Source organism: Spodoptera frugiperda, chromosome 22 (genome assembly GCF_023101765.2).
Source record: "Spodoptera frugiperda isolate SF20-4 chromosome 22, AGI-APGP_CSIRO_Sfru_2.0, whole genome shotgun sequence".
Classification (NCBI taxonomy): domain Eukaryota; kingdom Metazoa; phylum Arthropoda; class Insecta; order Lepidoptera; family Noctuidae; genus Spodoptera; species Spodoptera frugiperda.
The window spans coordinates 4,105,553-4,123,593 of NC_064233.1; the positions used below are offsets into that span (position 1 = coordinate 4,105,553).

The 18,041-nt window shown below is 40.1% G+C and overlaps 2 protein-coding genes across 4 annotated transcripts in view; both read left to right on the forward strand.

Annotated features, from left to right (window-relative positions):
- The window catches only part of LOC118279920 (T-complex protein 1 subunit epsilon), a 324,585-nt gene that overhangs the window by 205,136 nt on the left and 101,408 nt on the right, over nucleotides 1–18,041 (forward strand). The gene's annotated exons all lie outside the window — the stretch shown is intronic.
- Nucleotides 293–17,705, forward strand: LOC118280071 (probable chitinase 2). The gene is made up of 9 exons (XM_050702375.1): nucleotides 293–565; nucleotides 10,684–10,848; nucleotides 11,525–11,720; nucleotides 13,580–13,676; nucleotides 14,311–14,526; nucleotides 15,279–15,473; nucleotides 15,937–16,070; nucleotides 16,685–16,857; nucleotides 17,370–17,705. Exons 1-9 carry the CDS (start codon nucleotides 487–489, stop codon nucleotides 17,645–17,647), a joined length of 1,533 nt encoding a protein of 510 aa, XP_050558332.1. The 5' UTR covers nucleotides 293–486; the 3' UTR covers nucleotides 17,648–17,705.

Genomic DNA, 18,041 nt, shown 5'->3' on the forward strand with positions numbered 1-18,041 from the left:
GGCTGATCTAGGGGTCTCAAATTCGATTCTCATGTCGGGCAAATGTTAATGGTCTTTTTTCAGTTTTTACTAAAATGCAGAAAAAGTCAGGAATTATGTTCAGTATATAGTAATTGTTTCACCTCTTATTACATAGGAACCATAATATTACTGTTGGTGGTATTAAATTTTATTATGTGGATATCTACCAACCCCTTTAGGTAACTTAAGCCTTGACACAATATATTTAAAAACACATAACTACTTAAAAAAAAAATGTGATAATGTAATTCCCCCTAATTGGACTTTGATTACCATACCATGGCAACACTAACGCCCCACTCGCCATTACCCGCGAGCGCGCAAGCGTCGCGCCATTGCATTGACATTTTAAACTTTTAAAAAAAGAAACTCGAACAAAACTTTTGTCTATCGTTTTTAAAAACTATAATTATTAAATGAAAACTTTTCTGTGATTTAAAAAGTGTTTTGTTAAGTTATTTAATAATGAATGTGTTGTGTTTAATATTGTTTGTCGGTGTCGCCGCGTCTGCGCACGGACAAACCTTGGTTGAAGAAGTGAAAGGTGATTTTTTTAAAGATATAAAACTTGTTTTTTGGTTACCATATTGCGTTTTCGTGGTGATAATATTTCGATAACACTTTAGTCATTATTGTAGACATTTTAATAGTATTTTATTGATATTTTAGCTTGTATTTACGTTGCGAAAGTCAATGTATTTCTCTCATCGCTTTCCCGGATTTTTATGCCCCGTTTACACGCATAAAATGGTACAGTAGAAACGGCATAGTGCAAGTAACTTGCCTGCGTTTTTTTTTGTTTTGACTTTTGTCAATTTTTATGACTTTATGTGTTAGTTCGTTAGTGACGGTTGTACATAAATTCCTTGGTTCGATTTCTGATTCAGGCGGTATATTTTTCGTACGTGTTGTGGTTTTAAGAATAATAATTTTAAGTTACTGTGTTTCTTCAATAGTATTGAAGTTTAAGTAGCTATATTAAAATATGGAGAGTCCTTTGTCACTGGGTATACTTAGGGGCTTTTGACTGGGACCCCTCACACAGCATTAGTGAACTTGACCTAATTTTTAGGGCTCTGTTGCGAATTCACGTGAGATTAAAAAAATACTACGATCTGTTGATATTGACGAGGAGAATTCTACAGATTCCTTCTAAAAATATGTATATCATTAATATTATACGGTGTATATTGATGCTATTATAATAAAACGATTTATTATCATATTTTATTTAAAGATTCGACAGCAAATTAGGTACATTATACGTAAACGTAAAGAATTTAAGGAAACCTTGAATTTATTGTCGGAGGTGAAACCCTGACTGTTGTTGGTCAAGTTTGTATTTTTTGTTCGTATATAACGACCTAATATCACACCTTTTATTATTCCAAAAAGATTATTTAGAAGATCACAGTCGAATTAAGTCAAATATACATAGGTATATACGTATAAATATATACAGCTCGATGTTTTTATCAAATCCTTTACAAAATTAACCGACTTCACTGAAGAAAGACGTTAAAAACACATTAAGTAAACATTTTTTTTATTTAAAAATCGAATGTTTTAATGATACATAACTCTAATAAAAAAATTGACTAATGATAAAAAAATCAGGCTGTATAGGTATTTTGACGGTTTTCGTATGGTAAATACCTCGTATTGTCAGGCCTTGTGTATATTGTAAGCCTATTGCCATAAACTGGGCCCTTAGTTAGTTCTACAGCTGAGATATACCTTAATCAAATAATTCTGTAAAATATAATATCAATCCCTACCCTGAATTGTCAGAACGTAGATCTACGCAACACATAATGTATTTTCTATTGTGTCATTGTATCTGATAAGTATATCATAAGGGGGTCCCTTTACCTCTTGGCTTGATTTCATAATATCCTTACGTTAGTATGGTATGATTCCTTAATATATTTTAAACAAAATAACCGCTCAATTGGTTTAGTTGTTGCAAATACGACTATTGAACATTTTTCGCACGGTTCAATTCCCATGTCAGGTAAAGTTCTAATTGTGCTAGTTTAACAAACTTACTCGTTCTTCTTCTTTAACAAAAAAATCTATAAGCTGGGTTAATGCAATACATGTTTGACATAACAGATTATATAATTGTAACTCCACGAGACGCGTTGTGTTGACAAGAATAAGTACATTAGTCAATAACTCTTTTCATTCAGCCATGCTTCGGCACGAATGGGCCGGCTCGACCGGAGTGATACCACGGCCTCACAGAAAACAGACGTGAAACAACGCTTCCGTTGTGTGAGTGAGGTTACCGAGGGCCCAATTACCCCCTTCGAAATCGCTTCCCATCAGGTGACCCGTCAATTTGTTTCCCAGCTTATACCATGAAAAAAATCTTATCATCCCGGATCTGTGGAGTGCCTAGCGGGTTACCGGGGCCCCAGCTCGAAAAACAGGAGTAAGAACGGGGTGGCTTTTAGTTAGTAAGAATCTAAAACTCCCTCTCTTCTCACCCAAGTCGGGAGAAGTCAATGGATAATTTTCCCCCAACAACCAAGTCAGCCATATATCTGTATATCAAATTCAAACAAAGAAAAAAACTTCCACATTTATAATAATAGTGCGATAGTGTAATATACCATCCGAAAATCCAAAACCATTGCTCTATCTTAGCCCCCATAAAGCAAATACCTGACACATATATTGTGTTAGTAACCTACCTACTTAGTAGGCAACACATGGAGTATATAACGACAGAGGGTCAGTCAGCTACGGAATAGTTGTTCAAGGTTATACTAGAGAATATTTGGGCAGAAGGTTGGCTGTTGGCAATCAATGTTCATTAGGTGCGAAAATATTGGACGTGGCTACGTGATTTTGTGCCTAATGTTCTTGGTATTAGGAATGGATATCCTTTATAATTTGTCTCAGTTCTGTGAATCACGGACTGCACAGTTTTGACTGCACGGTTGGCGTAGTGGTTGGGTAACCGGCTTCCGCGCAACGTGTAGCGGGTTCGATTCCCGCACGGAACTACTCTTTGTGTGATCCACAAATTGTTGTTTCGGGTCTTGGTGTCATATGTATGTGAACTTGTATGTTTGTAAACGTACCCACGACACAGGAGAACATTTTAATGTGGGGCAATGCCTTATTTGAAAAAAAAATCTTTTGCCTGGTGTGAAGGCATGAAGACATTAGCTGAAGATTTGTATTGGGTTTATATGTATAGATGCTATAGTAAATTAGTTTGAGCCTTTTTGAACAAATAATAACATTTATAGTTAGTCTTAGTTAGCTAGAAAATCACGGTTTACTCATGTACATATAATGGAGAAAAGCTCTACTAGTTTCGAGTGTAGACTGCACGACGTCGCCGCGTCTGCGCACGCTGCTCACGATGAAGAGTCCCTCTGTGACTCGAAACTAGTAGAGCTTTTCTCCATTAGTATACGTGAGTAAATCGTGATTTCTAGTTAGTAGTCTCACGATAGTTATTATAAAAAATAGGTCTTGGGTTCCAATCTTTGGCAGCATTCCGCGACATAGGACGCGGTGATTGTGGCACTGCTACTGAGTAAGCCGATAACATAATAATTAATATAGTATGTCTTTTTTTATGAAACACGCCACACGTAAACGAGCAGACGTATCACCTGATGGTAAGCAATCGCCGCCGCCCATGGACACTTGAAACACCAGAGGCGTTACAAGTGCGTTGCCGGCTTTTTGGGGGTTAGGAATTTAAGAGGGGAATTGGGCTTCCAGTAACCTCACTCACACAACGAAACACAACGCAAGCGTTGTTTCACGCCGGTTTTCTGTGAGGCCGTGGTATCACTCCGGTCGAGTCGGCCCATTCGTGCCGAAGCATGGCTCTCCCACACACGTCTCACGAAAGTTATAATAAAAATATTGTATAAGTGCGATATACCACTGAGATTACCTTGCATTTTCTTAAAACAATGAAGAGTTGATCCATTAAGTAGAAAGGCTGGGACAATGACCTCAGTCTGTGTAATCGTTTCGCCTGACCGCGTTTGGTTTCACGAAGGAGGATAGACTTCGTATTATGTCTATAAAGACGTCAAAGTCTGTATAAATAAGGATGATCAAGGTGTACTGTTTTAGTTGTAGCATTGGATATTTGTTGGTGCTTTAAAAACTGTGTCTAATGATTGGGAATAAGTTCACTGTATTTGTTGCACGTTTTATTTATTTTTAAAAATGATTATTGCCACACACTAGGATATTTTCCTGTATAGTGAGTGCGGTTACAAACGTACATTTTCAACAATTTGCGAAACACACAAATATTTGCTCTGTGCGGGAATTGAGCCCGCTACACTTTGCACTGCAGTCAGCCTAGCCACCGCGCCAATCGTGCAGTCAATTATAATTACACTAGTAAGACAATTTGTGAAACTATTAACAAAAATAGTTTACAATTTCGGACAACAATATTTAAAATACTGTCATCTGTATTTTTCATCATATTCTTTCATCATGTCATTGTGGCAAAGTAAAGCAATCAAGGTAATCAATTGAAAAGTATGAACAAATTATAAAGTACAAAAATCATTGATTCATTATAAATCATTCTGCCTCGTTTGTCGAGCGGTCGTAATTGCGACGACTATGGGTCTCGGGATCGATTGCCGGGTCGGGCAAAGTATTTCTGGGCTTTAATCGGCTTTTCGAAAATTTCTCAGTAGTAGCACAGGGTCTGAAATTGTAATAGGTATATGGCGTAGTAGTAGGTTCACCTCCTATTACATGGGACTTATGATATAAATTGTGAAAAGTGTAGTAAGGTGTACATTGTACAGTGCCATTACGTGCAGTAATGCACACCTCTGCCTACCCCTTCGGGGATAAAAGGCGTGACGTTGCATGAATCATTCAATATCAACACTGAACCCATATTCAATATTTGAATCATAAAAGTCACGTAATAAATCCAAAAACATTTAGGTAGAGGTTTTAAAAAGACGGACTTTTTAAAAATCGTCTTTATGATGAAGCCAAAAAGAAACGACATTCAATCCAAATATGGGGCAATGCTTTATTTGAAAAAAATAAATCCTTTGCCTGAACTTATAACAAAAAACCCCAACAACATATTTTAGTTATTTCCTTCTTTAAAAATATCTTCAAAACTAAGTCATCTTGACAAGGAAAGAAAAAGCATTTTATTTACCTTGTACCACTTTTTTTTTTTTTTTTTTTTCAGGGGGGAAAATCATCCAATGACTTCTCTCGCCAGGGCAAAGCGAGAGGGAGTGTCAGACTCTTACTGACTAAAAACCACCCCGTTCCTACTCCTGCTTGTCGAGCCGGAGCCCCGGTAAACCCGCTAGGTTGTCCGCAGCTCCGGATTAAGCATCAGCCCTACTGGGCCCCATCTGTGGTGGTCTGATGGCTCTTTGAGGCGCGCGCGGAACGCAACGCGCCGCACGCACGGGTCTGGTTCTGGTCGGGCGGCGAGCTACCCTTGCTCGCCGTCCGCAGACCCGCACTTACGGTGGCCGGAGATCGTCACGCGATCCCCGACGCCCGGAGTGTCTTTCGCGTCGGCTGGGGCGTGAGGAAGTTCGTTCCCTCACGCGTCCCGCCTCCTCCTTAACTAGCATGACTGCTTCGCAGAAGGAGGAGACGGCATCCCAGTCCCCCTCGCTCCGCACCATGGCCTGAACCAAAGCCGGACGCGAGAGGTCGCCGTCGCCGATCACTTCCCTGAGGGCACGGCGGTGTTCAGCCCACGCAGGGCAGACCGCAACCGTGTGTTCCACCGTGTCCTCCGGGCGGTCTTCGCAGTGATGACACCCGGGCGTTTCCTCCCGCCCAATCAAAAACAGGAACCTACCGAAACTCCCATGTCCGGTAAGCACCTGCGTCAGGCGGTAGGTGAGGACGCCATGGCGCCTCTCTAGCCACTCCTCAAAGAGGGGACTTATCGCTGCAATGACAGCGAGCCCAGCCCTCGGTTGCGACAGTCGTTGCTGCCAATCCGCCATGAGATCGCGCCGGAGCTCGTCCCGCCACGCACTAATCTGGCGCGGCAGCGGAGTTTCGCCTCGGCGACGCGCGTCGGCGCGCAGACTATAGACGCGCGCGAGCACTTTTGCCTCCAAATCCCACGGCGGTAATCCGGCAAGGAGGTTCGCCGCCTCCCCGGGGATCGTGCGATATCCACGGATCACCCGGAACCTTGTACCACTGGCGAGATAAATTTCCTAGTCCTGCCTTCAAGATACAGGTGGCTGACCGGGAGTTCAGCTTAACGACCCGTAAACTTATACACTAACAATTGTACTTATGATGGCCTACAGATTCTATCTATACTAATATTATAAAGCTGAAGAGTTTGTTTGTTTGATTGTTTGTTTGTTTGTTTGAACGCGCTAATCTTAGGAATTACTAGTCCGATTTAAATAATCTTTTTGTGTTGGATAGCGCATTTATCGAGGAAGGTTATAGGCTATAATCTATACTTAATATTATAAAGCTGAAGAGTTTGTTTGTTTGTTTGATTGTTTGTTTGTTTGTTTGAACGCGCTAATCTTAGGAATTACTAGTCCGATTTAAATAATCTTTTGTGTGTTGGATAGCGCATTTATCGAGGAAGGTTATAGGCTATAAAACATCACGCTACGATTAATAGGAACCGGGCAGAGGGGTGAAACCGCGCGGAAGTAGCTAGTTAAAGATAAATAGTAAATAAACATGATTTTATGTTACTTTAATTCATTAGCAATTCTCTCTGTATTCAATCATGTGGGTTATATTTTCTGTATCGAAATAACCCCATTTTAAAAACAATCCTCATGGGACACTAAGGGTGTTTTTCCACGAGACATTTGCTAAGTAGCTATGCTGCGAAGATATATTTAGTTAAGCTGTGAAACTATATGACCTTTTCCACTGATACTATGGTATGTAGTGGTGCGAGTAAGATGTGCTATAAAGATGCGTCGCCGCAAAATAGCTGTTTGAGGAAGATGCACAGCTCGAGTATGCGATGTATTGTTAGTAGGGAAGCATTCATAGCACACGTCCATGACACGCTTCCATAGCACGCTTTCATAGTACACACGCATTTTTCCAAATACAAAAACATATTTTAGGTAGTTGAGTCCGTTTCCACCAGTGCTAAGTTATGTATACCAATGAATATGATTGGTGGAAGCTAAGCGCATTTACAGCAACGTACATCGGTTTTGTAAATACATAATAATATTATGTGTGCACTTTACCTTTTAGTTCGTGGAAATACTGCTAGGTGCAAAAACGTTTTTGTGTACAAGGGATTCCAAATAATTGAGTGTACGAATTGATAGTGAATCATCGTGACTACTCACTATAAGGAAGTTCGTCAAATATTACATTTGTATTAGCAAACGCTATGACAAATATAATGACCCGTCAGTTGGTAATACTTGCTAATACTCGAGTATGCAGAGAAAGTAGCTTGCGCGAGTGTTTGCGCGAGTAACATTCCCGCGCCAGTGCGACAGTGCGATACAACGAAGCATAGAATTGCTATATTGCTGCTTTGAGAACTTCGTGTAGAAAATAGTCTTGACTTTATGACGGGGTAGGCAGAGGTACACCATTTTTTTAAGAGGGAGAAATCATTCAGTGACTTCTCCCGCCTTGGGCGAGGCGAGAGGGACTGTCAGACTCTTACTGACTAAAAACCACCCTGTTCCTACTCCTGCTTTTCGAGCCGGAGCCCCGGTAAACACGCTAGGTAGTCCGCAGCTCCGGGATCTTATCATAATAATATTTCTGTGATTTCATCACAACAAATAAGAATTTTATTATATTTAAATCAAAACATCAACAGCCTATAAGTGGCCACTGCTGATCAAAGGCTTCTTCTCACACGGAAAAGGCTTGAACATTAATTAATTGGTGATTAATGCTTGCTCAATGCGGGTTACAAACTTATAATAATTAGAAATTATAAGTCCAGGTTTCCTCACGATGTTTTCCTTTATCGTTTGTCAGTGGTGTCTAAATAATCTTAGAAAGTACATATAACTCGGAAAAATTCACATTGGTACTTGCCGTTGGTAGGTTTCGAACCAGCACCCTCATGCATGAGAAGTGAGCGTCTCAAACCTCTGGCCACCACGACCGTAAATTACATTCCCGGGAATCAAACACGAGACCCTGCATACTTGGCAATGGCCTTTACGCCAATATTGAACGAGACAAAAATAAATGCATATCTACCTGCATAATTTAACAACTCTATCCAATTTTATACTTTATTTATAAAGGTTTAAAGTTGACATTCACATGTGATTCGAAAACTTCTCAAAACAAATGAAACTACGATCTACATAATTTTATTCCTTATTAATAAAGACTTAAAGTTCACATTTAAATGAGCAGGAAACGTTGCAATAATATCGAGAGCACACCTTAGCTTTATGAGTCACAAACGCAGACATTTTCAAAATGCTAATAAACATTTACTTTCCGGAATATGACTCATTTTGGTTTAGCCAGACATAAAATAACATTACGACTAATTCACTAAAAGGGATCGCGTAGTAGTAGGTATTAGTCATATACTACCTTCTCATGCCTTTTTGAGGGGCGAAAATCATCCAATGACTTCTCTCGAGGCGAGGCGAGAGGGAGTGTCAGACTCTTACTGATTAAAAACCACCCCGTTCCTACTACTGCTTTTCGAACCGGAGCCCCGGTAAACCCGCTAGGTAGTCCGCAGCTCCGGATCACCTTCTCATGCTTAGCATGTGACCCAATATCACGTCAGATCAGATCAACAATAGTGATAGCACGGCCTTACAAAAAAATTACGTGGTGCAACGCTTGCGTTGTGTTTCCTCAATCAACAAACCCGCAACAATCCTTTTATTCCTAAGCCTAAAAGGCCGGCAACGAACTTGTAATGCATCTAGTGTTCCAAGTGTCCATGGGCGGCGACGATTGCTTACCATCAGGTGACTCGTCTGCTCGTTTACCGGCTTATCAGTTTTCCGGCGACTGGTTTAACCGACCATATTTCACGTTGTACCTCCAAAAATCCTTAACATTCCCTACTATTACATTATCATTGCACATCTAGGCCGAACGCAACAACCTCAGTGAATATAAAACAGTTAGATTTATAAACTGTCACCGACACAGCGGCGTCCGTAAAACAATGCCATCAGATGCGCTTGTACCACGATTTAATGACAATTTTTGAAACAGTTATTTTCGTTTCATTTTAATGTTTTTCGTACCGGTTCGGTTAATTTACAGAGCAATCTCAGTATCAGTATCAGATACGACAATTTTATGTAGGCTTTTACTTCAGATACTTTAATGTAGACTAGTAGACTGCCTCTTAGTTCGATTGATCACAAGTCCGACTGCCGGACAAGAGGTCTCGAGTCGGGCAAAGTATTACATTTTGGCTTTTTGAAAACTTCTCAATAGTAGCCCGGATTCTGGGATTGTGTTCAGTATATGGCAATAGACTCATCCCCTATTACATGGGACTAATAACACAAATGGTGAAAACACTTACGTGCCGTAATGTGCATATCTGCCTACCCCTTCGGGGATAAAAGGCGTGACGTTGACTTTAATGTAGATAGGTATGAAGAGGAACTCCATAGCCCCCCCCATAATCCACAATTCCCAAGCTTAGCAATTTATTTGGGAATCAATCACAGATCACCAAAACTTTAAAACGTGCCACTCCCTTCGGTGGCTAGTCGTAGTTTCAAGAAATACTTCACTCCAAGTTACTCTATCTATTAATAAAACCGTATCAAAATCCGTTTAGCAGTTTATGAGATTATCACGTTCAGACAAACATTAAATTTGTTGATACTAAACCGGTTACCGCTTTGCCTTCACCTGTGTCCTTTGTATGTTCTTTAAAACATATTATGTATTATAACCAAAGTATTAATGCTAAAATATATTTATTTTGACTATATAATATAAGGTTTATAATATAATGACTGCCTCGTTGGGCGAGAGGTCACAAGTCCGACTGCCGGGCAAAGTATTACTTGGATTTTTTCGGATTTTCGAATTTTTTTCAGTAGTAACACAGAGTCTGGAATTGTGTGAATACGCTGGTAATCAGCCAGACGTATCACCTGATGGTAAGCAATCGCCGCCGCCCATAAACATTCGAAACACCAGAGGCATTACAAGTACGTTACCTTTTAGGGGTAGAAATTTAAGGGATGTTGGGGAATCGGGGGTTGGGAAGATTGGGCTCTCCCCCACTAAACTCCTAAGTTCCTACTCCTGCTCCGAGTCGGGTTACTGTGGTTTTATTTATTTATTTATTTAAATATACTTTATTGAACACATTTAAGTAGCCTAGGTTATATATTTTTTAGTAGTATGCGTACAATGGGCGCATAATTATTATCTATATTTATTTAATTATTTTTTTTTAGTTTTATAGAGTTTGTTTGATTGTTTGTTTGAACGCGCTAATCTCCGGAACTACTGTTCCGATTTGAATAATTCTTTTTGTGTTGTATAGTTCATTTATCGAGGAAGGCTATAGGCTATAAAACATCACGCTATGACTAATAGGAGCTGAACAGAGCGGGTGAAACCGCGCGGAAGTAGATAGTTTTGTATATGCGTCATTCTTACCTTATTTACTTATCTTTATAATTCTTTCATTTACAGGACCAAAACATGGCAAAAAGGTAGTCTGCTACATAGCTACCTGGGCGGTGTACCGGCCAGATCCTGGCAGGTTCAGCTTGGAAGACCTGGAGCCTGGACTATGTACCCACCTCGTGTACTCCTTCGCCGGTCTCAATGAGACTTCTAACACTATTAAGAGTCTTGGTAAGTTGTTTTTTCCTTTAACAAGCTTTGATTTAACTTGCAATGTATGTATGTGTGTGTGTGTGTGTAAAGTGGAATCTTGCAACAAAATTTTGAAGCAGACATTTTCAATTCGATTTTGTATACACGTTTAGTTTGCATGACTATAATTGTTTAGTCCCATAAAACCTATTTTTTTTTCCATAGCACACATCCATAGCACGCACCTATAGCACACATTTATAGCACGCATCTTTCCATATAAAAAACATATCTTAGCTGAGTCCGTTTCCACCAGTGCTAAGCTATGTGTACCAATGAATATGATTGGTGGAAATCAAACGCATCCACAGCAACGTAGCATAGCCTAAGGAAATCCAATAGCACTTTAACCGCTTAAAACTAATCAATCAACGAGGCTTTGAAACATTGTCTGTCTACCACTCTTCAGGAAAGATGTTCAGAAACTATACATCAATAATTATGTGCATGCAATATGAATGTGTGAGTTGAATGACACTTGTATGAGTTGCGTGTTTCATACATACATACATTACAGACATATGTCGTGATGTCTCTGCTTTCTTTGTAATTATTTTGTAGCTAAGTAAAAAAAGCTTATCCACATTTGCTCTTCTCGTGTAATGAAACCGAGACCTCTTAAAACCAATCTAATAATCCCCATCTCATCTTACAGATCCCTGGCAAGACCTAGAGACAGACTACGGCAAAGCCGGTTACAAGCGCCTGGTGGCGATGAAGGCCAAGTACCCACATCTGAAGGTGACCCTGGCCATCGGAGGATGGAACGAGGGGTCTCCAAGGTACTCCAACATGGCCAACAAGACAGAGAGCAGGGCTGCTTTCATTAAGAGCGTTTTACTGATGCTGAAGTAAGTAGAACAATATTGAACTTATTAGGGTATTATCCTACTAGTCAAATTCAATACTTTTGTCAATATTTCAAAAACTATACTTTTCTGTGAATTTTGTATGACATTGCAAATTATGACGTCATATTTTTTTGTCAAGTCAAATAGCATAGGTACTTATTACGCAAAAAATAGCAAGAAAAATTTAATAAATAAGTATATCGTCAAATGAATGAATGAAAAAACGATTATTTTGGGATATTTTATTATTATATTGAAATATAATAATGATTATGCTATTCGGCTTACTCACGTAATTATTTGACGACGAACTCGACTAGTTTCAAGTCGTGCGACGCGGAATGCTGCTCATGAATATGAGCCTCTCGCATGGCTTGAAACTAGTCGAGTTCCTCGTCAAATAGTTACTTGAGTAAGCCAAAAACATAATAATTAATTTAGTATGTCTCATGAAAGTTATAATATAAACATGAGTTTCAAATTAATAATACATTTCAATTAATCCCACGCTTTTCCTGTTTACTCCAATGAAATTCGTCATTGAATTGATAATAATATTTGTTACTCCGTCATTTATGCTTATAACGGGTGTCCCAACAAGAACGCAAGATTTAAATTTGGCGGCATTCGAAGTATTATTGTTTGCCATTTGAACAAGTGTTATTGTTTGTTAGTATAAGGTACGAGGTTAGTAAAATGGAGCGCTACACGATTGAAAATGAGGCAGGTCAAGCGCAAATAGTCAATCATGGTGTTCGATATCGTAAAATGATAACCAGTTTATCCGTACCTCGAATTGAAGAAATGGATTTGGAAGGCATGTGGTTTCAACAAGATGGCGCCACATGTCATACAACCAGAAAAACAATTGAATTGCTGCATCAGACATGTCCCGGTCGTGTTATTTCACGTTTTGGAGACCAGAATTGGCCGCCTAGATCATGTGATTTATCAATATTAGACTTTTTCTTTGGGGTTTCTTAAAGTCGATGGTTTATGCGAATAAGCCGACGACGACTCAAGTCTAAAAAGGAAATTGGACGCTGTATTAATGAAATACCGCAGCATTTATGCAAAACGGTCATTGAAAAATTCATTAAAAGATCGCGTATGTTTCAGCAAAGCCGCGGCGGCCATCTGCCCGATGTATTGTTCCATAGATAACCTCATCTTCTCTACTTTACGATAATATAAAGCTTTCACGATTTTTTTGAAAATATCTGCGTTTTATTTAACATTCAAATCTTGCGTTCTTGTTGGGACACCCTTTATTATATTAATACTGGCAAAAGCTTAATATTATGCACCTAATATAAAAAAAAATGTCGGACAGACAAAAAGCGATTAGCATAAAAATCCAGGTTATCGCGTCAATGAGTTATTCCCCTAAATCTTGATAAAACTGTGACCAGCCACAAATTCCTTTAAGAGCTTTTGTTCAGCAGTGGACGTATTTCGTATTGATAGGAATGATAAATATTCAATACATATAAAAGTTTGGGACGTGACTTTTTTGAGTGGGGAAAATCATCTAATCATCAGACTTTTCCCGCTTTGGGTGAGGTGAGTGGGAGTGTCAGACTCTTACTGACTAAAAACCATCCCGTTCCTACTTCTGCCCCTTGAGCCGGGGCCCTGGTAACCCATCGGGTCTTCAGCGGCATCGTATCGCGCATCAGCCCTACTGAGATAGGAATATGTTGTGGTTTGATGGCTCTTTGAGGTGCACGCGGAACCCGACGCGCCGTGCGTACAGGTCTAGTTCTGGAAAGGTGGCGAGCTACCCTTTCCCGTTGTCCTCAGGCTCGTACTTGCAGTACTATGTATAATGTTACAATTATATTTTTCTTCTTTTCCAGTAACTACAAGTTCGATGGTCTGGACTTGGATTGGGAGTACCCTACCAAGAGAGATGGCAAGCCCTATGATAGAGAGAACTTCGTTCTACTTGTTAAGGTAATGATAAATACCTATTTGTTTTGAATGGCGGATTTTTCTTTTGCTTGCCCTACTTCTGTAATATGATACACAATTCCCCTTAATTTTATTATTAGATCTAATACATATTGTGTGGTCATAGCTAATTAAAATACATTTGTTCTCACTTTTAATCTTCACTTGGGTGTTGTTATAATGGAATAGGGGCTATGTATATAATATTCTGTCTAATCAAACCATTTATTTGTGTTTCTGCATCAAAAAAAATAATAAAATAACGCTTATAACACCCCGAAAATTTATATTATCTGCAATATTTAATTATATTGTAAATTATTAGTTGTATTGCCAACATAACTAATATTTTGAATAGAATCAGGTGTTACTTTGCGGAAATCCTTGCTTAATTAACACACAGAGTGGTTTGTTGCATGTCGTGTGTGTGTTTTATGTTGCACCTCTGCTGCTTGAACATTAATTGCGGGCGGGAGGGTGGTCTGCACACCGCATGCTAAAAATACATCTATAAGCGACTGAAAACTGAAAATCTATTGTATTGTTAACATAACTAACAGCAAAACTCATAAAAAATACTTAAAAAAATTACAGTCCCAAAAATATGCCTAAAGAATTCCTTTTCGAAATTTTCTAGGAACTCAGTGAGGCGTTCGAGCCACACGGCTACATTCTAACAGCAGCGCTCGGAGCTGGTAAATCCACTATGGAGACGGCGTATGACCTGGCCAAGTTGAGCAGATACTTGGACCTCATACACATGATGTGTTACGATTACCACGGCACCTGGGATGGTGTGCTGGGAGCCAATGCACCGCTGAAAGGCATCAATGAAAATGATACTTTGAGTGTGGTAAGTTGCAGTTTTATTTGGCTATATTATTTGCATGTTTGGCGCGATAGACTGCACGATTGGCGCGGTGGCTGGGCAATTGGCAGCCGTGCAACGTGTAGCGGGTTCGATTCCCGCACGAAACAATTATTTGTGTGATCAGGAGCAGCAGGAGTAGGAACGGCATGGTTTTTAGTAAGAGTCTGACTCCCTCTTGATTCATTCATGGCGAGAAAAGGCATTGGATGATTTTCCCCTTAAAAATAGTATCTACCTGGAATGAAACGTATCTTCAAAGATATCATCTGATTTTTTTTTATATTTGATGGGTCGACGTTTGGCCGCTATCTCACCTGATGGTAAGTGATGATGCGGCCTACGACGGAGCACGTCTGCCCATAAGCAACCTATTCACTCGGGCTTTGAAGACACCCAGGTTATACCCATCAGGAAACACAGACTCCGGCAAAGAATTCCACTTCTTAGCAGTTCGCACAAGGAAGCTTGAAGCGAAGCGCTTCGTGCGAGTGGGTGGGATATCTACCATGAAGCGGTGGTGCAAAGACGCTTTACCGATTGTCTTGTGGTTCGATGATAGAAAGGACTAGGGGGAATCAAGTTATGCAATTCTGACTCATTTAAGTATTAGAACTCAAAACGGGATATTTACCATGTTTTTCTATATTTCAGTTTTAGTGACCATATCAGTTTAAAAACGTATATCTGACTCATTTATTCTAACTCACTAATCTTTTTTCCTTTTTCTTTCCCAGGAATGGACAGTAGAATACCTTTTATCTCACGGCGTGAGTCCCTACAAGATGGTGCTCGGTCTCCCGATGTATGGGCGGACCTTCTTGCTGACAGACCCTGCCACCAGGGTGCTGGAGTACGGCTCTACTCCTGTGAAAGCTACCGGCTTCAAAGGACCGTATACTGGTGAAGCTGGTTTCATGGGGTACAATGAGGTGAGGTCTACTTATAATTGTTCTTTTTTGCGTTTTTGAAAATGAACACCATTTTAACCAACCATACGAACTGCACTATTCTAATCTTCGTGCTGTAAGAGAAAAATGTTAATAGAGCTATCAACACTGCACTATTGACTGCACAGTTGGTTCGGTCCCTGGGCAACCGGATGCCACGCAATGTGTAGCGGGTTCGATTTCCGCATGGAGCAACTGTTTGTGTAATCCGTGACCATTTGAGTTATAAATCCCATGTAATAGGGGGTTGAGTCTATTGTCAAATACCGGACAAAATTCCAGACTCCATGCTACCATTGAGATCGAAAAACCGAAAAAAACCTAGTAATATTTTCACCCAACACGAGAATCGAACTTGAGACCCCTTGCCCGGCAGTCGCAATTGCGACCACTCGACCAACGAGGCAGTCACCAATCAAAGTCTTAATGTTATATGTACTTCCAGATCTGTGCTGAGACGATGAACAAATCTTCACCCTGGGTCTACCACTGGCATGAGCAGTCTGCCACGCCTTACCTCAGAGACGGAGAGAAAGTCATCTCCTATGACAACGGACGGTCTATTGCTATTAAAGTCAAGTAAGTTGCTTTCTATACCTGGTATTATAAAAATAAGTCTTCTTTTGCGTCTGTCGGTCTTTTCGGGGATATATGTATACACTAGCTACTTCTGCGCGGTTTCACCCGCACTGCTCAGTTCCTATTGATCGTGGCGTAATGATTTATAGCCTATAACCTTCCTTGATAAATGCGCTATCCAACACAAAAAGAATTATTCAAATCAGACCCGTAGTTCCTGAGATTAGCGCGTTCAAACAAACAAACAAACTCTTCAGCTTTATAATATTAGTATAGATTTAAGTGTGGGAGAGCCATGCTTCGGCACGAATGGGCCGGTTCGACCGGAGTGATACCATGGCCTCACAGAAAACCGACGTGAAACAATGCTTGCGTTGTGTGAGTGAGGTTACCAGACGCCCAAATACCTACCTTAATAATTAATTCCCGATTCCCCAACAACCCTTAAATTCCAAACCACCAAAAGGCCGGTAACGCACTTATAACGCCTCTGGTGTTTCGGATGTCTATGGGTGGCGACGATTGCTTACCATCAGGTGACCCGTCTGCTCGTTTACCGGCTTATACCATAAAAATATTAATATTGTACTAAAAAACTTTAATTTCTTTCACAGAATGGCCATAGATAAAGGTCTTGGAGGCGTTATGGTGTGGTCCATAGATACAGATGACTTCAGAGGTATTTGCAAGGAGACTGACGCGTACATTGACTTCGTGGAGCGCCATAGGCGGATGGTGACCGATCCCGTCGTCAACAAGGCTGTTAAGAACTTGAATATACCTGATGGTAAGTTATTTTTTCACTTTATAGTTTATTAGTCTAGCTGCACAGTTGGCGGGTTTGCGGACGGCGAACAAAGGTAACTCGCATCCCGACCAGAAAGTCCAGAAACAGACCCGTGTGTACGGCGCCGAACGCTCTGCATGCGCCTCAAAAAGCTATCAGACCACCATAGACGGGGCTCTGTAGGGCTGATGCCTGATCCGTGGCTACGGACTACCTAGGGTGCTTACCGGGCTCCGGTTCGAAATGCAGGAGTAGGAATGGGATGATTTTTAGTCAATAAGAATCTAACACTCCTCTCGTTCTAACTAATACGAAACTATCGTTTTCTTTTTCTTCTCTTCTAATAATACCATCTGATTTTGTTTTGTTTTGTTTTGTTTTGGGATCCAAGACATTCATTCATGTCCCTGGGACGGGCGGTACTTTTAATTTGGCCCTTCTTGAATATATCGCCAATAATTTTTGCCATAATTATGAAATATAATTTCTAACCCAAAAAACTTTCTTCACAGTAACCCAAGTAGGCTCAAAAGGCCCAGCCTACGTGCTACAAGACAACATACTCCAACTACGTCTGCCCCAGCCGAAATACATAAACTACGCGCTAATGCAAACGATAAACGACGCTATTACCTTAGCCGTAGAGGAGAAAAGGATTTTGGATGAAGTCGAACGTCTGGAGAGTGACAATGTGATAAGAAAGGTGGAGGATAAAGGAGGTAATGGGCATAGTATTAGAAGTAGTATAGTTGGTATTGTACTATGTGCTTTGGTCGTCTTGAATTTGTAGAGTTCCTAGTATTGAATAGGGATGATGACGGGGTATGAAAATAAAAAATCTATTTACGGCCAATTCCAATAACCTATCTATCGGTAGATTTGCTTACTAGAGATAGTATTTTGACATAAGCCCCATACAAAATGTGTCAAAATTCTACCTCTGGTAGGCAAATCTACCGATAGGTAGGTTATTGGAATTGGCCTATAGTCCGTCAGTTAGGTAATGAAAAGATATTACTGCCGCACTCAGAGTCACTTAATGATTACTTAAACTATTCCTTAGTAACGATTTTGTATCGAAAGCAATTGCTGAGGGATGGGTTAAGTAATCATTAAATGACTCTGAGTAAGACGGTTAGATACGTATTTTTTTATTTTGTTATATACTATACAGATAACAATAC

Coding starts and splice junctions, on each gene's coding strand:
- LOC118280071 (XM_050702375.1), top strand. CDS start 487: ATGAATGTGTTGTGTTTAATATTGTTTGTCGGTGTCGCCGCGTCTGCG. Junction 15,474..15,936: donor GTTTCATGGGGTACAATGAG/GTGAGGTCTACT, acceptor ATGTACTTCCAG/ATCTGTGCTGAGACGATGAA. Junction 16,071..16,684: donor TCTATTGCTATTAAAGTCAA/GTAAGTTGCTTT, acceptor TTTCTTTCACAG/AATGGCCATAGATAAAGGTC.